Source organism: Rhinolophus ferrumequinum, chromosome 21, assembly GCF_004115265.2.
Source record: "Rhinolophus ferrumequinum isolate MPI-CBG mRhiFer1 chromosome 21, mRhiFer1_v1.p, whole genome shotgun sequence".
NCBI classification, from domain to species: Eukaryota; Metazoa; Chordata; class Mammalia; order Chiroptera; family Rhinolophidae; genus Rhinolophus; species Rhinolophus ferrumequinum.
Window position 1 is genome coordinate 310,458 of NC_046304.1, and position 24,042 is coordinate 334,499.

Here is a 24,042-nt window from a genome sequence, read left to right on the forward strand (position 1 = left end):
TTGGGGTTGATGTTGTGGACATCGGGAGTCAGGGGAGGTATCAAAGTCTAGAAAATATGATGGACAGATTGGCACAGCGGTGGGGGTCGCGGGGACCACAAGATACGATGCTTGAGCTGGCAGGACGGCTTTGCAGCATTCTCCTCAGGAGACCTCAGTTTTATCATCTGTAACATGGGGACAAGGAGGGAGACCCATTCCCAGGGCTGCCTGGATACTCCCCAAGGGCTAATCTGGCCTCTGGGGTCTGAGGTGGGGCCAGGCCTGCTCCCACACCCTCCGTGCGCTGCGACAGATCTTTGCTTCCTGTTTCCCCTGTCAGGGGCAGTTTCAGTCTCAGCTTCAAAAGAACAAACAAGCTCTCAAAACAAAGGAAGACGGTCCTCCACTGCAGAGGAAGCAGGAAGCTGCCAGCCCTGCTCTGAGCCCAGTGCTGGGGCTCCAGGACAGCGGGATGGAGTCTGTGGCCCTGTACAGCTTCCAGGCCACGGAGAGCGACGAGCTGGCTTTCAACAAGGGGGACACACTCAAGGTAGGGTGGACAGGGCGGGCTGAGTGGGCCCCACTTGGGGTGGGGGCTTTAAGAACCAGGGGCCCAGGAGAGCCCCCCCAAACAGAGTCCAGTCTCTGGAGGACAGGCCCAGCTTCTCCAGTCATCAGCTGTGTGATTCAGGACAAGCCACTTCGCCATTCTGAGCCTCAGTTTCCCCATCTAGGAAACAGGGAGATAATTAGTGATCCGTTTTGGGGGGCCATTGTGAGGATTCAAGGAAACATTAGCACAGTGCCTGGCAGGAGCTGGTTCAGCACCCAGTTTTCCAAAGAATTTGAGAAGACAGTTGTTGAGATGAGAGAGACAGAGAAAGAGAGAGTAGGGAGAGGGAGAGAGAGAGAGGAGAAGGAGGAAAGGAGGAAGTTCTTAGAAAAGAAATAAGTACGCACACTAACCTATTAAGATAAAAATAGCTGTGATTTAAGTGTCAGGAATGAGCTTCCCAGCACCATGGAGAAAAAAGAAAATAGAGTCCTGCCACAGCTCATTTCTCCTTGTCTGGGGCCCTTTTAATGAACATTGCAGCCTTCCAGGGGCGTTCCAGACAGATGGATCCCTGAGATCTCTCTCTGGAAATGTCCTTGCTTACAAGTTTGCATACGAAAGCAGAGCTCAGGGGCTGGATTCAAGAGTGGCCATGGCAAGCCTTAGGCGCGGTAACTGCCACTAACTCATGCTGAGAAAGTCCCTCTGTCCCTGGGCCTCAGTCCCTGCACTATAGCTGCAGGCATTAGCACGGATGTCGCTCCACGCTGAGCCCTGGGCCCTGTGCTTGGCCCGAAGTTTCAAGCACAAGAAGGGATAAGAACTCCCATTAGCTGGCATCCTGCACTATCCAGTCCCAAGCTCAGCAATGATGTATCTGTGTCCCATTTAAGCTGTTGAGGTGGGGAAGATTGGCATCCCCATTTCAGAGGTGACTAAACTGAGGCACAGGAAAACGCCATGACTTGCTTGGTATGGGGTCAAATTTGGACCTATGTCCTTTGACTCTGAAAACTGTGTTCTGTCCTCTGTGAGGCCAAATGGGCTGGGCTGGGGGTTTGGGGAGGCTGATGTCCCCCAAGAGGAACCGTGTCCCCTTGAGAAACCACTTTCTCTATGCCAGATGCTGGTACCTGTGTGCACCGGAGCTGCTGGTTGGGGGCCCCATGAACATGTGGCCAGCTGGGGATGGGGCGGGCTTAGCACCGAGACTGTCCAGGCAGGGCATGCCACCGAGAGCCAGTCAGAGGCCTCACTTACTGTCTGAGAGCAGCTTCGGGTCTCTGAAGCCGGACCTGAGGCTTGGGAGGGAGCGGAGCAGTGAGGGAATAGGAACGGGGAGGGCTCAGAGTGGACGGAGTGGATCAGCGAGGGCTCTCCAAGGCAATTTCAAAGACGTCACATCGCCACTTCCCTCCTGGGCTCCTGCGCCCACCATCCCCACCCCTAGATTAGTCAGGTTTTCCACTAACCTTTGCTGTAGTGTCAGCCAACTCCAGGTGTGTTGAGGAAGGAGTGAGCTCATGAGGGCAGGGATCTCGCTGGAGCCCCAAGACATGAAACAGTGCCTGGCATATAGGAGGCTTTCAATAAGACAGAGAGAAGGAAGGAAGGAGGGAAGGAAGAAGTGAGGGAGGGAGGGAGGGAGAAAGGGGAGCGGGAAGAAGGGGAGAGGGAGGGAGGGAAGGATGAAGGGATGAAGGGAGGAAGAAAGGAAAGAATTAAAATGTTAGCTGAAACTAGGGTATCCTCCCAGTGGGACTTGTACCTCATGTCCGTGGAGACCGAGGAGGGGACCTTTAAAGCTCAAAACATGAGGGGCTGGAATGAAGGCAGAGGGAGGGGCTGCCTTTTCCTTCGTTCAACACTTGTTGAGCTATTTTTTCTAGTTTTATTGAGATATAATTGACATATGAGATTGTATTGGTTTAAGGTATGCAACATAATGATTTGATACATGTCTGTATCACAAAATGATCGCCACTGTTAGTGTATTTAACCTGCATCACCGCACATAGTTACATTTATTCCCTTTTGATGATAACTTTCAAGATCTACTCTCTCAGCAACCTTCAAATGCACAATATAGAATGATGAACTGTAGTCACCATGCTGTACACTACATCCCTAGAGCTTACTTATCTTATAACTGGCAGTCGGTGCCTTTTGACTGCCTTCACCCAGTTCCCCCACCCCCTGCCTCTGGTGACCACCAGTCTGTTCTCTGTTGAGCTATGGAGCACCTATTCTGTACCAGGCATTGTTTTAAGTGCTGAGGATGCAGCAAAGAACAAAGCAAAGTTCTTGCACTTCTGGAGCTGACGATCCAGAGGGCAAGTGACATCAGGAGGTGCGAGGTGGATTGAAGAAATCAACATAGGGAGATGGAGTACAGTGACCAGCAGGCGGTCAGGGCAGTCTCTCAAAAGAGGTGACCCCTGAGCTGAGGACGGGAGGATAAACAGGAAACTACCACGCAAAGAGCCAAGAGTACCCGGCTGGGGAAATAGCTGGTGCAAAGGCCCTGAGGCAGGGTCATATTAATATGCTTGAAGACTTGAGAGAAAGGTCTGCTTGAAGAGCAGTGAGTGAGAAGGGTGAGGTAAGGATGAGGCTGGTAGGTAGGCAGCAGTGAAGGATTTTGATTTCATTCTAAATGTGACGTGCACTCACTGAAGGATTTTCATCAGGGAAATGGCTTGGTCAGATTTATGTTTTAAAAAGATAACACAGGGGACAGGAATGGAAGCAGGGAGGGGCTGTTGAAATCTACTGGGTAAGAAATGAAGGTGGCTTAAACTAAGAAAAAATACATGACAAAAATGTCAAACTATTAATGTCCTTAATATGTAAAGCGCACCTTACAAATCAACAAGAAAATAAAAAACAGCATAATAGAAAAATGGGCAAAGGATACGAACAGGAAGACTACCAAAGAAGAAATGCAAGCATGTGCCCAATTTCACCAGTAACAAAAGACGTGAGACTTAAAGCAAGTATGTTTTCTATTTGTCAGATCAGCAAAATTTTATTTTAAAAAGAATCTTCAAGGTTGTTGAAGGTGTGAGAAAATATGCACTTTTATATGAACAGGTGAAGTGACAATTATTTTGAAGAGCATTTGGGAAACATATAAAAAGCCTTAAAAATCTCCATGCCCTTTGACCCAGAAATTCTGCTGCTGGTTAACTGAGACATAATCAGAGATGTCTGTGCATTCAGCCGTGAAGGACTTGGGAGCGTGCAGTGTGTCCTGATCCTGGCCTTAGAGAATCAGCAGGGAGAAAACAGACACAGTTGCTGCTCGTGCAGCTGATATTCGGGTGGCGGACATAGGCCGCAAACCAGATAAATAAGTAAAATGCAGAGTTTGTCAGGTGGAGGTAGTACATGGAGAAAAATGAAGCAGGTGGGGGATGGGGAATATTGGTGAGAGTTTGCAATGTAGAATCGACCTAGTTCAGTATCGTACAAAATAATATATAGCCCTAAAAATGCTATTTGGAGAAGGTGCTTAGTGACGTAAAAATGCTGCAATGTTAAGTGGCAAAAAACAGAACGCATACGTATTTTTTAGACCACTTACCACTACATTAAGTTACCTTGTTTACTTGTTTCCTTCCTCATTTGTTGTTACCTTTGCCCACTAGAATGCAAGCTACTTGTTTCCTGCTGTATTGCTAGGGCTTAGCATAGTGCCTGGCACGTAGTAGGTGCTCAGTAAATAGTTGATGAGTGAGTACATTGACCAAGGCACAGAGGAGTAGACAGCACTGCGGGGGCAAAGGCTTGGGGGCAGCCAGAGTATGAGTTTCACCAGGGAGGAGCAGCTCTCTTTTTGTGTGTGTGGGAATTCCCAGGTCTCAGACAGGCTGGGGCTTTTGAACAACATTAATGGTAAGAATTCAGCTAATATGAACAATGAGAACATTTCTGGGTCCTTGGAGTAAAGACAGTAGGAAAAAACAGGGATTAGATACATTACATTCACATGTCTGCACTGGAGTTTGTTGTTCACAAGACACTGCCAACTTCAAGGTAGGCCATAAATGTGCCCATTTCATAAATGAGAAAACTGAAGCCAAGGCTATGGAAAGAGTTAGGGGAAGAATGATCTAAAGCCCCAGACTCCAGGGCATCTTTCTTGAATCTGTGGCCATGGAAAGCAGCCCACAGGCTTTAATTTCTCAGTAAGTTGGGAGAACTATTTTTTGTTTTCAGCAAAAGTTTTCCTAAGTCAGCCACCTGCTTCCGTCTGTCCCCAGGGCTGCTGACCTTGCCCAGGCTACAGGGGCAGGAAGGAAGGGACTCAACGGGGCCTGGTGGATAGACAAGGGGGTACCTGCCTGTACGGGTGGGGGCTCAGGCTTGGGCCCAAGGGCGTCAATGCCAGCTACTCGGGAAAATTGAACTTTGTGTCGGCCTGCCCCCCAGCCTTTGCTCCTGCAGTACCCCAACTTGGGATGCTGTTCTATATCCAACAGTTTCTCTCAACAAATATCCCCGCTAGGATTGAGCCAGTGTTGGGACCTGCTGCCAGACCGACAGGAGAGATGCTCCCCTGGGCGTGGGTCCAGCAAAGTGGGAAGACGGGTAGGTCAGGGTCCCCCTTAGAGCAGCTGAGCCAAAGACGCCCGCCCCAGAGTCCTGGCTTGCTGCATAGGCTCTGCCTCGCCCCTGCTGTGGGCCTAGCTGACTTCCCCTCTCTGAGCCTCCGTTTCCTCAGCTGTGACCAGAGGGTTGTCTGAGAATCAGGGTGATGCATGGAAACCCTGTCCAGAAAAGGGAGGAAGGAGCCTCCAGCTTCGGGCTGTAGCCACTCTGCAGGCCTGGCCTACCCCACTATGGCCGCTTGGTTGCTCACCCGCAGCAGCTCCCATCCCACTCTGGCTGTTTCGGTTCCTCTCGGCCCACCTGGGGTCTGCAAGAGCTTCATGCCATAGATGAGGAGCTCTGTGGCGTGAACAGGCAGGCCTCCACCTCGGCCCCCAAAGGTCTCCATTATCTGCTCCCTGGTGTCTGAACATCAGCCCCCCACCCCACCCCCCCCACACACACACACATACTCACTGAATCAATACCCTGAACTCAGGCTGTAAGAGCTGCTTAAATGCAAGTGACCCAAGGTGACCATCACTAGGTGCTGAACTCAGGCTCAGGCTCCCTGACATCCCTGGGTATTTCTGACCTGTACCCATGGCTCACTGCCTGGTGTGCAAATGCTGTGGGAACCCCATACTTGGGGACACAGCTCAGGAACTGACGCATCCCAGATCTGCAGCCCAAGACCCCCGGTTAGCTGGGGGTCTGGGTGGCAGAGCCTGAGAGTCCAGTTCCAGCCCCACCAAAGCTCAAACCATGGACCTAAACCTCCTCTGGGTCCCCAACTGTCCTACCCGGGGAAGCAGTGACCCTTCTGGGGACAGGCTGTCTAGGGCCAGGGAACGAGCAGGACTGTGGAATCAGACATGGCCCTTGTGACCTTGGCAGGTCCCCAGCCCCTCTTCTGTGTACTGGGCCCCAGGGCTGGCTTGGGTGAAGCCTGTAGAGCACTTGAGCAGCGGGCCCTCAGCAGTTGACAGCTGTCTCTCCTCGGTGACCAAGGGGCAATGTCTCTCCTTCCTACAGATCCTGAACATGGAAGACGACCAGAACTGGTACAAGGCTGAGCTCCGGGGCGCCGAGGGGTTTATTCCCAAGAACTACATCCGTGTCAAGCCCCACCCGTGAGTAGCCATCACCCCAGCCGTGTGACCTCAAGGCCCCCCACCCCACCCCACCCCTGCAGCCACATGTCCCCAGCCAGTCTGGCCCAAACTCAGCTGTGCTGCACGGTGTATCCCTTGGGCCTGGGGCCCACTCATTCGCAGCCTCCGTCCATCTGTCTGGGGGCCCTAGTCTCTACCCTAAGCAGGGACAAGGGACAGAGATATGAGGACTTGCCCAAAATGGTGGCAGAGTCAGGGCCAGCCCAGGCCACAATACCGAGGACCTGGAACACGAGAGGATGTCCTGGAGAGGCCTGGAGAAGAGACCCCAGCTCTCAGCTGGCTGGGCCACTGGCTACTTCATGGCTTCGGACAGGTCCCTGCTCTCTCTTCCTCAGTTTCCTTATCTGTAGCAGAAGGGGGGCTGAGGCTCCAAGCTGGGAGGATTCTGGAGCTCTAAGAGACCAGCTCAGCTGGTGATGGGTAGGGAGTGATGGGTGCAAATGGAGGGGTAGAGAGGCAGGCAGGAAGCAGACTCTGTAGGACCTGCCTTTGGGGTATGAGGAGGAGCTAGACATAGGCCAAGCGGAATCTGGGACCAGGGTAGAGTGGGAGTTATGTGTGGGGTGCAAGTACCCTGGGGCCTGCAATCTGCTAGCCCAGGGACGCCCCAGTCAGGCTCTCAGAATGTGGTACCCAGTGCTGCTGCCTTGAGAATGGCTGGGGCAGAGTCTGGCCCCAAAACAGGCCTACGTGGCCGAGAATCTATGGAAAGTCAACTGCCTGTGCTTGAAATGATGGCTGATGACCCCAGCCTACTCGGTCATTGACCAAACACCAGCCACAGTCCCAGGGGCCTGGCCTGGGTGGCACTGGAGACACATGATGAGATGCTGGGGTCAGAGCAGCCCCGTCCTGCCCTATGGGAGAGACAGGACATAAAGAAAGTGCAACGCAGGAAGGCAATCAACACTGAGGTAACTAACCGAGGAAGGCTTCTCAGAAGAGGTGACCACGAGTGAGGTTTTGAAGGATCCGTAGGAGTTAGCTAAGTAGAAAAAGAGAAAAACATTCCTGGGAGAGGGGACAGAGAAAGCAATGAGCGAGAACCCATGGCAGGAGGGCCTCAAATGCCAGGCCCAGGGTGGAGGGGAGCCATGGAGGTATTTGAGCCGGGGAGGGACTCAATCAGATATGCAGGCAGGGGACAGGGCCAGGCAGGCGGAAGAGGCAGTCTGGGAGCCACGATGTATGTGTGGCTATGAGGTTGAACGGGAGGGAGGTACAGAGCCAAGGTGGGGTCTGAGGGCATTTCATCTTCATCTGTCTTCGAGTTATTTCCAAAGCTGCCACCACCTCCAGCTTCTTGTGCTGGGCAGAGCTCCATCCCACCCAGGTCCCCAGCCACTTTGCCTAGACTCCAGGCAACTCCACTCTCCCCCACAGACGTTGCAGCCTCTGGCTGACATATTATTCCCTTGGGCTGTGTGACATTGGGCGGGTGTCTGCCCCTCTGGTCTTACAGTCTTTCTATCAGTAAAGGGAGAGAATGAGGGGAACAGATTGTAGGAACCCAGCCCAAGGCCACAAGCCAGGGCCAGGTGCCACAGGCATCTACAGGCCAACGGAGCCATGCCTGCAGGCTGGCTGGTCAGTGAGAGGACTCCCGGTGCAGGCAATGGCTCAGCAGAGGCTAGACACCCAGAGGCCCTCAGATGCTGAGAAGCCCTAAGCAGAGGGGAGAAAAACAGACAAAATTGGTGGTGCTGGGCCAGGCCTGTCAGCGCAATGCCGTTGCTTGAGGCAAGTCTCCGTCACAGTAGTTGGGGATCATGGAGGGTTCCAGTCACCCATGCCCCTGGGGTTCCTGGGATCAGCTCTGGACACATGCCTGGGGCAGAGCAGGAATGGGGCTCAGGCCCTCCACCAGCCCGCCCAGGGCTTTGCCCAGGTGCATCCTTGGCTAACCTCAACACTTGCCCTGGCCCCAAAACAGCAATGGGGAAACTCCAGCTCAGCACCTGACTCAGCCCATCAGGCCCCAGGGTGTGGGGCCGGGGGAGGGCTGGGGTCCCAGAAGGCCTTGTACCTACACCAGACCCACTCTCTCCCTGAGCACCCGCTTTCACCCCCGCCTGCCCAGGGCGCCCCTGGGGGCGGGGCATGAGGCAGACCACGTACTCTCAGAGCAGGGTCCATGGAGGCGCCGGACCAGTTGTGTGTCCAGTCGGGGTCAAGGAGGACTGCCCAGAAGAAGGGCATGGTCCACTGGGCCTGGAAGTCAGAGGAGAAGTGTGTCAGGGAGGGCAGCCGGCAGGCCTCACCAAGAGGTGTGTAGGAGGACTGTCCCGCCTCACTGCAGCAGTAGCAGGAAACACTGCATGCAACGCGGCTCTCATCGTCCTGAGGGCCCTGCGAGCTGGGACTGTCGTCACCATCTCCCCGACAAGGACACAGGCACTGAGAGGTTCAGTGGCTTGTCCAGCATCACACGTCTGGCAAGAGACAGAGTGGGATTTGTAGCTGGGTGCTGTGCGCCCCCGTGGGGCCTGCCAGGAGGCGAGCTAGGGGACCCCATAAGAGCAGCTGGAGGTAGGGAAGTCTGAGGACAAGGGCTGTGCAACCTTTCAGGTGATCCTTGGCCTTCTCTGCACCTCAGTTTCCACATCAGTAAAATGGGGGACTGGGTGAGGTGGCCTCCCGTGGAATGGCTCCGGCAGTGGAGAGAGCTGGGTTCTGGGGCAGCAGGAAATGTTTGTTTCTCCAGAATCCTGTCCTTCGAGCCACTGGAGGACCAGCCCTGCCTCCCCCGGTGGGGGCAGGGCTGGCTTTCTCGGAGGGTGCGGTTGAGACACCCTTTGAGGGTGACAGGCACCCACACACTGCCTCCTCCTGTGGGGTTTTGTGGGTTCTTCAGAGACACCCAGGCCCTCAGGAAACTCCCACTTGGGGCCTCACTGGGCCCCTGCTCCTGCAGCACAACCCTGCACCTGTGTCCTGCTGGGGATTCCCGGCTCCCCGGAGCCCCGGGCCTCCCGTCCCAGATCAGCCCCTGGCCTGGGGGCCTCTGCTCAGGACGCCCACACTCCAGAGACCCAGGCCAAGCTCTCCAGATGGTTGCCTTGACCCCCTTCCCTCCCAGGGACACCCACCTGAGACGGGTCCAGGGCTTCCACCGGTTTGGGGGCAGCAGTTGGCTGGAACCCCACTTCTAGGGGTACGGGCTCTCCAGAAGCAGTGCCTGAGACACTTGCCACTACTTCAGACTGGGAAGTGGCAGGGCGGAGCCAACGGGGAATGTTGGTGACACCGCTAGTGAAGCCGGGGAGACACAGGCACTCCAGCATGTCCCACGGGGGGCAGGGAGCTGGCTGTTTCTCCACCTGCTGCCTCAGTCACCGCCTAAGAATGATCCATGGGCTCAGCACACAGGCCGACCATGTTAGTCACCAGGAAAAGGCCTTGGGCAGAATCCCCGGTGTTCGCATTCACACAGGGCCGTGTGGGGCATGAGCGGTAGGTGGGTAGATAGGACAACGGCAGTGTCTGCCATGCATCTGACGCCCTCAGCCGGATGCCCATCAGCATCCTGAGTGAGTGAGCAGGAAAAGTCCCAGCTCACGTCCTCCGCCTGGGCCAAGCTCAGACTCGGGCAGTGTCCACTCACAGAGGTAACGTGACAGGGGACGGAGGCTCCAGGCCCTGCCTTTGGTTGGCCATGGTCCCATCATGAGGCATCGGCTGCTCTGGGCCTAGTTTCTCCATCTGAACAATATCCCAGTGTTTTAAATAGCTGGAAAGCCAGTCAGAGACCACCTGGACCCTCTGAGGGTGGACAAGGCCTACATATGTGGGGGCGGGGGGCTGCCTGGAGTCACACAGCAAGGTGGGCAAGGCTGGAAGAGAAGCTGGATCCCCGCTTTTCACTCCAAGGCCCTAGGGGTAGTGGGGATCTTGCAAGTTTCTAAGCATTTACGAGGCACCTTCTGTATACCCAGTTCTGTTTGGTCAGCAGGAAAACAGTCTTATACCTGTGAGAAAAAGTCTAGGTGGCCTCAGTCGGTGCATCTGTGAAATGGGTACAGGAAGAGACCCCTCCTCACCAGGTCAAAGCTGTTATTGTGTTTGTCATCCATTTTTATATTTTTTAACTTTTAAGAACCTGCCATCTAAAACGGAAAACTTCTGCTGAGGTTGGCTGGGTGGAAGTTCACTGAGGTTTGATATTTCTGTTTTCCTAATGGCATGTGTTTGTCTGGCATTGGGTTCGGGTGACAAAGTGCTGGAATTGGGTCCCAGCTCCTGCCTGCCACAGCGTGTGACCTTGGGCTCATTGCTTCACCTCTCTGTGCCTCAGATTCCTCATCTGTAAAATGGGTGCAATCATATCTCTTGAGTCGGGACTGCTGTGAGGATCAGCAATGTTGAGCGCCTGGGCATGGGAAAGGGGGTAGTCTGGCCTCCCTGCTGCCTTCACCTGCTGCCACTCTCTGCAGGTGGTACTCGGGCAGGATTTCCCGGCAGCTGGCTGAAGAGATTCTGATGAAGCGGAACCACCTGGGAGCCTTCCTGATCCGGGAGAGCGAGAGCTCCCCAGGGGAGTTCTCCATCTCTGTGAAGTGAGTTTTGACCGGTGGGAGGATGTGGGGTGGGTGGACAGGGAGGTGGCATCTGAGCATGGGACAGACTAACAGGCTGAGGTTGCAGGAAGAGATCCCTGGAGAGCAGCATCCCGAGTAAACACCTGGAAGCAGCAGACCCTGTGGGGGTTGGGGAAGGACGTGCACCCCAGGGTGTGGCCCAGATCAATGAGGATGTGCTCCCAAAGCAGGCTTGGGCTGACTGTAAGACCTCAAGCTCCCGGCTGTGGGGCGGGGTGGGGGGGCAGGTCTGGACATTAGCCTACGACCAGTAAGGAGCTATCAAAGGTTCGTCCTCAGGGGAGGAAGCAGGATACTGGCAGTTGACGTGATGGGAGCGACTGGGGTGGGAGAGCCCCGAGGCTCTAGGGCAGGTGTCTAGGCTGCTCTCTGGACAGGGTCCCACTATATGGCGACATAGTTGGGAGGATGGATGCTGGGGTTAGGCTGCTTGGGTTCAGAGTCTGGCTCTGCCACTTCCTGGCTGTGTGACCTTGGGCAAGTCACTTAACCTCTCTGTACCTGTTTCCTTACATGTAACATAGGTTATTGCAAGGAATAAATGAGTCAATATGTTTAGAACAATTAGAATAGTGCCTGGCATTGAGGCAGGATGGCTGTGATGCAGGGGCAACGAAGGAATCCAGGCTTGAAGGTAGGGGTAGGAACAGAAGTGGGGGTGAAGGGATCAGGCCCCTGGCAGGTGTCTCCTTCCTACTCCCAGTGCCTGTGTGGGGAGGGGAAAAATCTCCTTTTCCCTCCTAGCTCTTCTGGCTGGTCAAATAATTAAGGTGACATGAGACTGATTAACAGGAGGAAATAGCCTAATTTAATTCCATATGTACATACAGGGCTTCCATACGAATATGGGACCCAAGGAGAGGTTGGGCGGTTACGGCTTATATGCCATCTTGAGCTAAAGAGAAAGGGAGGTTGTGGTTTGGGACTTAAAGGGGAGGACGGCCATTCACGTGGAGAGGAAACATAGATGTTTGCTGGGCCATCTTTCACAAGGGGACACAGAGAGGCTTTGGTCAAAGGACCCTGCTGGTTTCCTCCCTACCTCACCCAGTTCATATTAAACGCGTATAGTTATCTATGATGATAACTCCTGGAGCAGATCTCTATCTTAATTCTATTTTAGGCAGTTTTTTTGGGGGGAGTGGGTTTAGGTGGAGGGGGCTACCAAAGGTTCTCTCTGAGTCTTTTGTTTCTTAAAAATAACCAGCTTAAATAATCAATATCCCAAAGAGGCGTATTTTGGGGTGGCAATCTTTGCTCCCCTTCACCTGGACCAGTAGGATCTAGATGCATAAATTCAAGGATTATTCATTGAGCTTCATGCCACGTGCCCAGCTATTCTAGGGACTGGGAGGCAACAATGAGAAAGCTAAACCCCTTTGGGTTTATGTCTTAGTAGGGGAGACAGACAGTAGACAGAAAATGGATGACTACAGCAGGAGCCAAGGCGGTCAGGAACAGCCTGTCTGAGAAGGTAGCACTGGGGCAAAGACCTGAACCTGGCAGTGGAGACTGCCAGATCCCCAGGACGGAGGACCTGGGAAGAGAGACTTCCAGGCAGAGGGAACAGCCAAGGCAAAAGCCCTGAGGTGGGAATGTGCTCGGAGTGCCCTGGAGCCCACAGGAGGTGGCGTGACTGGAGCAGGGGAAGCGAGGGAGAGAGGTGAGTGGTACAGTCAAAGAGTGGGCCTGACGGATCCTGAGAGGTCGGGTTTATCTCAGCACAGTAGGGAGCCATGCAGGGCCTTGGGCAGAAAGAGATGTGATTAGCTTCCGTTTTTCAGCCAATCCTCTGGCTGCTGTGTGGGTGAAGTACAGTTGGGAGCAAGCGGAAGCTCTGGGAGACCAGTGAGGAGCCAGGTGGGGGTGATGGCGGCTGGGACTACGGTGGGGGCGGAGGGGATGAAAAGCGGCTGGGTCAGGGAAGTGGCACGGCTTTGTGAAGTGGAAACCAGCAGCAATACCAACCGGTAGGGGTGCTGAGGACACCCCTACGTGGATCAGGTGCTCACTCTGCCAGCTTTTACTATCCTGAAGAGCAGTACAGGGGCGGCAAAGCGGCCTGCTGGAAGGGAGGGACGCGTGGTGGACCCTGGAGCTTAGCAGCGTGGCCTCTGGGAAGCAGGAGCTGCTCACTGTATTTTGTGACTCCACCAGGATGTCCATTTGCCTGGGACTGGGCTGGTTCATGCCAATGGTTCGATGAGCTTCCAAGGGATAAATGAACACGGGACCACTTTGATGGTTAATGCAGGCGCTGAGTGTGAGGGGCGCAGGTGTCACAAGAATTCCAGTGAAGCAGAGAGAGACTCGGACAGGGAGGGTTCATGGTGCCCTTGGCAGTTCCAAACAGGCTAGACCATAATGACCCACGCAAGTCTCCTGTTTGAAGCGGCGCAGCTCAGGTCGATGCCTTCCAGGCTCCCTGGGGCCCTGCGGTGAGCTCTGACGTCCATTTCCTTAAAGAGCCCATGGTGGTGTGTGATCAGCACACTGGAGCCCTGCAAGGTGCTGAGCTCCCCATCCGGGCCTGGAGGCACCCACGTGAGGGGCGTCACTGCGGTCAGGAAGCCTGCCCACCTCGTTCCCCTCCAAGCTCTGTGACCAGCCATCAGCTTTCTTCACTTCTCTGTTCCCCTGGGAACAGCCTGGTTAGCCTGAGGGACAGGAATGGCTCTTACCCTCTTTGAGCCTCTATTTCCCCATCTTAAAAACGGGAGCACTGTCAGTGAACGTGTGGGGAAGGTGGGGGTATGGTGAGTTCTTGGCCCTGACCCCCTCCCAGGATGGGTTGGGTATCTGGAGTGCCCCTGGCTCACCTCCCCACCTCCACAGCCCAGCCCCCACTTCCCACCGGGTTCCCTGCAAAAGCAGGAAATGGTGGTTTTCCCATGTGCTGGCTTTCCAGGGACCCGGTCATCTCCTGGGAATGGCGCCTGCCAGGCGGGCTGGTCTGGCTTTAAATGACTCCTGGAATCAACTCCAAAGGCCAAGGTCACCCAGCAAAGCAGGGGTACAAGGGAGTCACTGGGATGGCTTCTTTAGCTTGAGCTGAGGGGAGGTCGTGGCCCTCCCAACCCCCCACCTGACTTACCCGCCTCTGCTAACAAACCACAGTGCCTGAACTTCCGCCATTAGTGTCTCCTGCACTGCCCTCTTCTGGCATCTCTCTGTAAATGCAGCCCGGTCCGTGCACGTGTATAGGTTCAGACCCCATCATCTCAGTCTACTTTGTGTATGGGACCCAAAGGCAGGACAGCAACAGGAGTCTAACCTAAGGAGTGTGGTGGAGTGTCCACGATAAATGAATGAAAAAGGGAAAGTCAGTGACAGCAGACATATTCCACACGGTGCAGGAGGTGACCGCCAAGCTGGGCCCTGAAGCGTGAATAGGAGTTGGGTGCACCAAGAGGGAAGAGGGTTTGCCAGGCACAGGGAACAGCATGTGCAAAGACCCAGAGGTGGGCCAGTGAGGGGTGGGTTTGAGCAGCAACAAGTATGAGCAGGAGGGAGATGGGCAGTACGAGGGAGCCGTTCTTGGGCGGCACCGATGTTGTCCCGGGAAGGGATCTGGGAGCGTCCCTCAGAGACGTCCTGGCCAAGACCCCCAAGGCCAAGACCAGCAGGAGCTTCCTGGGCCCCACGGGCTGTGCTCTGTGCACAGCACCACCAGGTGGTGTCCTCCACCTTTGGTTTCTTTCCAGCTGGGTCAGGGCTCCCGGCTCCTGCTCTCACTCGGGGTCCGTTGCCTCTCACTGGGGCCTTTCAGTGGCCCTTGGAGAACCACCAGGCAGGGATGAGCGGAGGAACCTGAGACTCGGAGGACACATGTGAGGAGGAGCATGGCCTTTGGAGCAGTAATCTCAGCTGTGACACCTACTAGATATACAACCCTGGACAAGTTACCCTCTGAGCCGCACTGTCCTCATCTGTGCAGTGAACAGCTATGTAAAGTGCTTAGTAGGGTGCCTAGCTGACAGTAAGTATTAATAAGTGCCAGTTGTAGCAATGGTCATTATATTAACCCTCCTGGCCGTGCCCCATGAATCCAGGGCTGTTAGAGAAGGGGCAGTGGCACGGGGAGGGGGAACGAGCTCTCCTCCTGGCTTTGCTCTGGCCCTGCTGTGCAACCTCTGGCGGCTGCCGGTCCCTCTTGGCTGCAATGTCCTCATTGATACCATGGCGACAGTGACCTGTGGCCACCCAGAAAAGTGATGGCTGCGCAGACTCATGAGTGAGAGCATTTCCACCCTCACTGGCTTGGCTCTTGGGGACTCTCACCCCACTGCTACGCGTGGCATCTCCAGCATGCTCATGCCAAGCCCCATAAAGCTGTCAGAAGCGGGGTTTATGGGCCTCATGGAGCAACAGTGGCTATGGCCGGCTGCCTTTTATGAGTTTACAAAGGACTGTCTCCCTCCGCCTCCAGGAGCACGTCTGAGCTGGCGGCCAGCAGGCCAGGGGCCAAGGCTGAGGTGCAATGCTTGGGCTGTGTAACTTGTGCCCCACACGTCAATCCAAGCTGTATGGACTCCTCTGCTGTAAAGGACAGTTTGTTCCCAAGTGAGGCGTTCTGCATACTTTCACATTAGAAGTGCCCTGGAATCAATGCACATGTATTTGCTCTGCTTCTTTGGTCACTGGGCACCTACTATGTGCCAGGCCCTGTACCAGGTGCTTGGGATTCAGCCATGAACAAAATAGGACAAAGCTCCCTGTCCTTTAGGTTCTCACGTTCTACTGGGGTGACAGACAATAAACGGTTAGTAAATTACGTAAAATCTTGGAAGATGATAAAGGCTCGTGGGAAAATAAAGCAAGAAAGAAATGGGGAAGGGCACAATTTTATGCACGCAAAGACAGGAAGAAGTGATCCCAAGAAACCTGGTTTGCTGGTTAGAAAACTGAAGGTCAGAGAGGTGCAGTAACTTGCCCAAGGTCACCCAGCAAGGAATAGAGCTGGTGTCCATTGACCCTCTGTACCCTGACAGACCTGGTCTACTCTTCCATCCACCTTCCCTGAGACCCAAAGACCCAGCAGGAGTCTGTCTCTACTGGCCCCGACCCAAGGTCAGTTGGATTCTCTTTCATGTCTGCTGCAATAGGGGTACCACCCCAGCCCTTTTCACAGAAGGGAAAACTGAGGCTAGAGAGAAGGACCATTCCTAATGAAGATCACCCAGTGGGAAGTGAGCACCTGGGCCCCTGCGCAGGGCTGTCATGGGGCTCTGACCTTACCCCAGCCTTGTTTATCCTCCCTGGGCTGCCACTATGACCTTTGCTGCTGCTGCCGCCACCAGGCCAGAAAAACCTGCTGGGCAGGACTGACTGCTGCTAGCAGCAGGCCTGACCTGGTCCTTGTAACTTGCGACAGCTCAAGGGACAAGCCCAGCCCCTCATCCCCCGGGGTAGGTGGGTGTGGGGGTCACACACAGAGACAAATGCAGCCATAGCTGCTCAGAAAGGGACGCACACACAGTCACTCACACAGAGCAGCATGAGACACATGCATACGCCCAGACACAATGAAGACAGACAGCTGGCAAACGCAGGCCAGGACACATGCCCAGGCACTGCCCGCTGTCATGGACCAGCTCCAGGTCTCCCCTCTTCTGGCCACGCCCAGGCTCAGACACCTTTCCTCCTCCAGGGCTCATCCAGCAGGGCCGTCTGCACTGAAGCCATCCCTCCCAGTTCAGGGGTCATCTGGACACAGACTCAGTTCTCCCTATGTACTCTGCAGCTCCCCAGGGCTGGAGGTGGGGGTCGAGGTCTGGAGAGTCCCCAGTGGGCAACCCCTGGACTAAGGGGTTCTCAGACATCTCAAAGCTCCCCCAGGACTTGAAGGTGGCTAAGGCCAAGACCAGGCGGACAAAAGGGAAAAAGCGTTCCTGATGAGAGAACCGGGTGAGGGTCGGGGGCACCTGGGAGACAGGCTGGCTGGGAGAGAGACTGCTCCAGGTGCCGAGTCCTTGGGGTCCGCAGTGGGACACGGCCCTGCCTGGCCTGACAGTGTAGTTACGGACTAGGCCAGGGGCTGTCCCAGTGGCAGGGGCCACACCCAGGACACACACACCTGGCTAAGCGCAGGCCCCTCTCCTCTCCCAGCCCTGCTCTTTTCACTGTTGAACAGGAAGTTCGGACCAGGTGGGAGAAGGAACTAGACCTTGCATTTACTGAGTACCATGCATAGGCTAGGAGCTGGGACAGGCAAGCTTCCCAGATTGGAAAATTCTGGAATTCTCCAGTTGGAAGCTTCTCAATTCCTGGGTCTCTTGCCCCTTTCTCATCTCCTGTTCTCTACTCCCTGACCCTCCTATAAGATCAGGGAATGCTTTGCTCTGGATAACTTGCTAGGTGACTGAGGATAACCTTGAAACACCAAAACGTTCAAAGTTGTGGTCATTTGGGGTTGAGATCTTTTTCAAACTCCCACACCATCTGCCCCCTTACCCGGAGGAGACGGGCCACCATATCCCAGGCTCCTCCTTGGGGCCAGCACCAAGTCCGGGCCTTCTGCCTCTGTGCCAGGTGGCCCAGGTGTGGAGTCAACGGAGTCGCTAATTCCTGGCTTCTCACCTGCCTGGCCATTGGTCTCCTCGTTCTGCTGCTCAGTGTCACACCCTCCCGTGCACCACCGCCAAACCCAGGGGCTAGGTAACCCTGTGCTCCCAGGGCCAGGGCACTGGGAGGTCACTGGGCTCAGAGGCTGCCTTAAGGGAGTCATGGCCTCTGGGAGCTGCAGGTGAGACAGGGCAGGAGGCACCATCTGCTTGCCCACCCTCTTTTCCATCCCAGCAACTTGCACACGTGTGTCCCACAGCCAACATCATCAATGGCTTAGTCACCTGGGAACAGTGCTTGCTGACGGCACGTGAGGGTAGGGGATCCTTGGTCCACCTGGTCACAGGGCCTCAGGCACTTTCTAGCCTCAGTTCTCGTGGAGCGAACTGAGAGCTAGACAGGTTTGTCAGGGCCTGGACCCCTGGAGGGCTGGAATCACAGCGTAGAGCCGACAGAAGAGGGTTTCAAGAACAAAGCACCCCCATGAGCACTTACGCCACTTCCTCGGTACAGCCCTCCCAACTGGGCTGGACCCTCGCGGCCTAGTCCTGCCTCCCTGGCTTTTCCGTGCCTGGTGTGCAAGCCATTATGAGCAGTGGGTTCTAAGAAGGTTGTACAAGGGCTAAGGAGCCCACGGAGCCCTGACTCTGACGGAGGAGCTCTGAAGCAGCTCTCAGAGGTTGGGCCATTTTGCCTGGGCCTTAAAGTATGAGTAGGAGTTAAACTCCGGGAGAATTTGGAAGAAATCGTATATGCAAAGGCCTGGAGGTGTCTTTGAAAGTGGAGAGAGAGGTTCTGTGTGGTTTGGACCCTTTGACTTGGGCAGGGTGGGGGAATTCCACTTTCCTCTCTGCCCTCCAAACTAGAGGGAGTTTACCTTAAACAACTCTTTATCTTTAATCTTAAACTTGTAAGGAAGCAGCACACCAGCCCCAGGGCTGACGGGTGGAGGAAGTGAGCAGCAAGCCTGGGCAGTGGGGGGACGGCCTCGCACTCCTGTCCAGGTCTTAGGTCCTAGGAGAGCTTGGGCTGTGGGCCTGCCTGCAGGAGCTCAGGCGGTGGGCAAACCCTGGCTTGTAAACACACCGTGTCCAGAATTGTTTAACAAAATTTAAAGTTAGAATCCAGGAGATGTTTTGTTTTTTCTCACTATCAAGTTTCCAGACCAGTGTTTGGTTTTCATTTAGTCCCAAACAAAGTGAGAACACAGCCTGTGGCCCCCTCCCTCCCAGCGGCTATCCTCTGCCCCCACACACACACCTGGCCATGCCCACAGGGCTCCAGGCTGTCCCTGCTGTCAGCCCAGCAGCCACCTGGTCAGGGCGTCCTCCCATGGACAGATTCCTCAAGTGGCTCCTTGCTGGTTTATGTTCTCCCGAGGCTGCCAGCCTGGCCACGTGGGTGCTGGGTGGCCCTGTTGGTGGCACCTGAACATCCAAAGAGTCCCAGGCCTTCCTCACCTCACTTGTGGGGAATGCATCAGCCCCCCCGTTGGGCCGGTGAGGACACGGAGGCCCGGAATGGGGAGCTGGGGTGTAAGTCCAGGTGGGTTGACTGCAGAGCTGGGAAGGGTGGTTGTGATTTGGCCAGCCACAGAGGACAGAGGGGGCGGGCCTCCGGGGGCGCACAGCCTAGGTAACAGCACGGCAGAGTAGGACTGGACGTGGAAGGAGAGGATCTGGGACATTATCAGTATCACCGTTGAATCAGTAGTATTGTTATACAGTGATCACCAGTCACAGAGCGTTTGACATGTAGCAGCTCAGATGTGACCCCAGCTCTGGCCTTTGTTTCTGTGTGACTCTGGGCAGCTCATGGCTGCACTCAGGGCCTCTGTTTCCCCACTGCACAAAGGGCCTGACTTGCTCCTCCTGTGTGCGTCGTGGGCCCGGCCACCCCTGCAGCAGGGAGGGCAGTCGTGGTGGTTTGGGCTGCCCAGTGCCCTGATCCACGCCGGCACCACCTCTGGCCTCAATCCTGCATGGCCTGTCCTGGCGTGGGATATGCCCCATGTGGGAAGGCGCCAGGCAGGTCCTTCTGCTCCGTCCCAGCCAGAGCAGGCTCCACCCTGCTGCTGCTGGCTAGTTTGGGAGAGGCAGGCCATCTCCTCAGCTGGGCTAGAAGGCCTGTGAGAGGATTTGTGGGTTGGAAAGCGAGGCAAAGGCTGGAAGATGAGAAAGGGGCTCACCGGTTGCATCAGAGAGCATACGAAGAAAATGAGGCTGGGCTTGTACTCAGAGTCAGATCTTGCGTCTGAGGTGTTGAGATTTTTATCCTGAAGGCAATGGGAGCCATGGAAGGTTCTTGGGGGAGGGGGAGGGTGTGCATGTGAGTGGGAAGGACAAGGAGCGTTCAGCATGCCTAAGCTCCTTTCACACCGCAGGCTTTGGTCTGAGTAAGGACGCTCTTAGGACGCACTCCTCAAGGGACTGCAAGGGCTGGGAGGGGCCAGGAGAGGGAGAAGAATGTGCAGGCTGAGCGGACGTTGGAGAGAGGAGATGCTGTCCGATCACCTCTCAGAGAAACCCATTTAATGTTACCAGTAAACCGTAGCCAGCATTTTCTGAGCACTTACCTAGAAGGGGAACGGGGTGTTATTATGAGGAAACTGAAGTTCAGAGAAGTTAAGTGATTTCCCTAAGGTTACACAGTAAGAAAGCGGCCTGGTCCAGGGTCCACACCCTTCAATTCCATACTCCTCTGCCGGGGGGCGCTACCCAGGTCTTACATGAAGCCGGGTCGGTGAGGCCTGGGACTCCCCTCCCGCACTTGCACCTTCTCCTGACTGCAGGTGTCCCAGGAAAGAGCAAGGCCCAGTTCCAGGTGGTGGTGAGAAGGGAGGACCCAGGGCTGTGCTGGGCTGGGAGCGGCCCCTGGCCACTGTGGGCTGGTCTGAGGTGGCCATGGGTCCTCTCCCGTAGCTATGGGGACCAGGTGCAGCACTTCAAGGTGCTGCGTGAGGCCTCGGGGAAGTACTTCCTGTGGGAGGAAAAGTTCAACTCTCTCAACGAGCTGGTCGACTTCTACCGCACCACCACTATCGCCAAGAAGCGGCAGATCTTCCTGCGGGATGAGGAGCCCCTGCTCAAGGTAGGGGAGCGGAGGCCGGGACGGCAGCCTGGCCCAGCGCAGCCTCTCTGTGCCTGCTGCCATCTGGGGGGGCAATGAGCCCTGGGGGGCAGGCATAGGTCTGGCCTCCTTTCCTTCCCCAGCAGCCCCATGTCGGAGGAGGAGGGGTCCAGCCCAGGTTGTAAAGTTCTGTTCTGGCGGCACTGCAGTGAGACAAGCAAGGGTGGGAAAGGAGAAGAGGGAAAGAAAAGGAACAGAATGGAAATCCCATGGGGCAAACCATGTCTGGCTTGTCCTCAGCAGTGCATGGCACACAGTAGGTGCTCAACAAACATTTGTGGAGTGAAGGTACTGCCACCTACTGAGCCTATTGTGTGCCATGCACTGAGCGGCACTCTGCACTGGGAGCGTCCTCGTCCTCATTGCACAGTGAGGAAACTGAGGCCCAGAGAGTCATGTGACTCATCCAAGGCCACCTAGGAGGCCGGCTCAGTCCTGGTTTCTGCTCCTGAGAGGCTGGCTTGGGTGGGGTGTGGGGCAGTGTGAGCGTTCGTGGGTGAGGTTCTAGCTGGACACAGGGTGTGTGGGGGAAGCGGGAGGTCTGGCCACCCCTCGTCTTCACAATAACAGCAATTTATCAGCCAGCCCTTTCATCAAGGGCCCCGAGCACCAGCTCTCATTCTCATTAGGATGATGACACAAGCCAACGGGGTTATTAGCCCCAACATGCCATTTTCCTTGGAAGGGGGGTGTTGGCAAGGCCTGGGGCTGGACGTGAGCCCAGTTGAACTTGGGCCCTGTACAAGGTACAGGGAGCATGGCCATGGCCAAGGCCTGGGGAGGGGCTGAGGGGCTGCTGCCGAGAAGCTCCAGTCCTGCCGTGTTCCTAGAGCCCCGCTGCCTCCCCATGTGTGACCTTAGGGCCAGTTCATCCTTCAGCTGGGCCTCAGTCTCCTCTCCGTCTAATAGGATGAGCTCTGAGATCTGACGTACCAGGAAAGTGGAGCAGTGCCTCAGGAGACCCCCACTAGTGCAGCCTGTGTCCCACCAGGGCGCTTGGCCAGGTCGGCTGGGCGCGCTCCTCTAAGGCTCTGTCTCCCAGACCTCCAGCTCCGACACTGAAGAGTGTGAGGCAGGGGAGCCAGGATGGAGCTGAGGGGGGCTGCCTGAGGGCTCCCCCACACCCACTGCCTCTCACTCTGGCCCAGCCCTGGGGTCACCCACCCTGTGGGGTGACTTCAGAGCTGGCTTAGTCTCCTGGGACCCATGCCGCCTCCTCCTTCATGGGCAAAGAACCGCTAATGACAGCCTATCCACTGATCCTATCACCATCCTGGATAAGATTCTGAAGGCTCAGAGCACAGATCCTGGTGGGGCAAGCAGGGCCAGAGTGCTGAGCGTAATCGTCATGGCGCCAGGCTGACGTGCCTGCAGAGAGCTCTTGTCCAGCTGTCATTCCGAGGTGGGGAAACTGAGTCCCACAAAGGGCAGGGACTTACCCATGGTCACTCTGGGGCACAGGTAGGACTGGAAGCCAGGCCTAAGAGCTGGGAGCAGCTCAAAGTGACATCCTCTCTCTCAAAGCCTGGCCAAGGGCAACAGCAGTAAGCTGTGCTCTTAGCTACACAGCACTTCACAGTTTGTAAGGCCCTGTGATTCCTGTGGCTCCAGGGCTTTGAGTCAAAAGTTATCATGGTTGCTGCAGAACCAGGGAAGTGAGACCCCAAGAGGGACAGGGACTTAACCAAAGTCCCTCCGTGAGGACCAGGACCCAGGTGGGGTCCCAGCTGGGCCAGCAGGACAGTCACGGTGTCCTGTGTACATGCGATGTCAGGCGGCAGACGTGCAATGGGGCAGGCAGCAGGAGGCCCCTGGGGTGGTGCTCACCCATCTGGCCTTGGAGGCAGAAGCAAGTGCAACCTCAGCTCTGCCTCGAACATTCTGTCTTCCCCAAACTGCGGAAAATCGCGTCTTGTTGGGGCCTCCTGAAGGGACCCCACTAACCATTTCCTTCCCTCGCAGTCGCCCCGGGCCTGCTTTGCCCAGGCCCAGTTTGACTTCTCAGCCCAGGACCCCTCACAGCTAAGCTTCCGCCGTGGTGACATCATCGAAGTACTGGAGTGCCTGGACCCCCACTGGTGGCGGGGCCGGTTCTGTGGGCGCATTGGCTTCTTCCCACGGAGCTACGTCCAGCCGGTGCAGCTCTGACCAGAGGGGGGCCCAGGGGGCAGAGTCGGCAGACCCTCTGTCCACCCGATACTGAGGTCCAGAGAGAAGTCGTTGACGTCCCCCTTCTCTGGGTCCACGGGGCTCAGCCGAGGACCTTGGACGGGACCGTGGGCCTCCTCACTGCTGCTCCATGTGAACTGAGACAACACCAGCGGCCCAAAACCACCACGATGTTCAGTGCCTGCCAGGCACGGCCAGCTCCCAGGCTTCACACCAGCCTCTTTCCATTGGTCACCAGCTTGGTGATGTCACAAGGTGGGCTGACAAAGGCCCCGCCCACTCCAACCACCAGTGGCCCCATCTTCAACAAGGGTTGAGGCCCAAGTTCCACCCACTGGGGGTTCAACTCGAGGAACCTCGCGCTTGAGGTGTGGGCTCGCCTAGGGTTGACCACTCACTGGGCTGCTTGCCCTCCCCTCAAAGGGACTTGTGAGGTGTTCTGGCTGTTGGGGAGGTGGCTTAGGTGTAAGGGACCGGCAAGAACACTGCACACCTGCTGACCTGGACTCACTGGACAGACTCCAGGTGGAGACCCACCTCTTGGCAGCCCCACAATGACTTCAGGCTCCACTTGGGTGTCCAACACCCCCCACCCCACTACAGACACTCTGGGGAAGGACTGGAGGAAGGCCCGGAGGCCCCGAGGAAGGGGCTGCAGTGTTGAATGAAATGGATGGAGGCAGCTGCTCCCCATGCGATAGACGAGCTCTGAGGGCAGGCCCTGGGTGCAGCCACCTGGGGGGATCAGCTGCGCTGGCTCTTGTCTGTTCAGGCCCAGGTCCTGCCCAGACCCTGGGGAATTTGTGGGAGCTACAGGCCAAGTGGGAAGTTGGGGCCACGGCTGGACTCTGAGGCCCAGCAGCATTTAGAATGGGGTGGGCAGTCTGGGGAGGGCCCCAGCTTGAGGGAAGACAGGGTGTCCATGTGGATCCTGCACCTAGCACGGGGGTTCTAAGCAACACCTGCGCAGAGGTTGGGCACCTCTGTGAGCAGGAAGAGTGAGGGGAACTCCGAAAGGGCTTTGAATGCCCGGCTGGTGGTGGTGTGTGTGGGGGGGGAGGGTGGGTGAGCAGGGACAGAGGGAGAGGAGGCTCCTGTGACACTGGGAGCAGGTAGGATGGGAGAAGGAGCCCAGAGAGCGGGCTCAAGTTGGGGAGGGCTCTCCCTCTGCCCAGGGCTGGCCTGAGACCCTTCAGCCCCGAGCTCTGGCAGGTTGTACTGCTCCTTACCTGGACCCATATACTCAAAATAAAAACAGTAATAAAATACAAGG

General features: G+C 56.0%; 1 protein-coding gene across 1 annotated transcript; it reads left to right on the forward strand.

The window, feature by feature from the left end:
- The first annotated feature begins 346 nt into the window (after positions 1 to 346).
- On the forward strand, positions 347 to 24,037 carry GRAP (GRB2 related adaptor protein). The gene is made up of 5 exons (XM_033089600.1): positions 347 to 532; positions 6,167 to 6,264; positions 10,743 to 10,865; positions 20,393 to 20,561; positions 22,563 to 24,037. Exons 1-5 carry the CDS (start codon positions 455 to 457, stop codon positions 22,746 to 22,748), a joined length of 654 nt encoding a protein of 217 aa, XP_032945491.1. The 5' UTR covers positions 347 to 454; the 3' UTR covers positions 22,749 to 24,037.
- Positions 24,038 to 24,042: the final 5 nt, after the last annotated feature.

Coding starts and splice junctions, on each gene's coding strand:
- GRAP (XM_033089600.1), top strand. CDS start 455: ATGGAGTCTGTGGCCCTGTACAGCTTCCAGGCCACGGAGAGCGACGAG. Junction 533..6,166: donor ACAAGGGGGACACACTCAAG/GTAGGGTGGACA, acceptor TCCTTCCTACAG/ATCCTGAACATGGAAGACGA. Junction 20,562..22,562: donor ATGAGGAGCCCCTGCTCAAG/GTAGGGGAGCGG, acceptor CTTCCCTCGCAG/TCGCCCCGGGCCTGCTTTGC.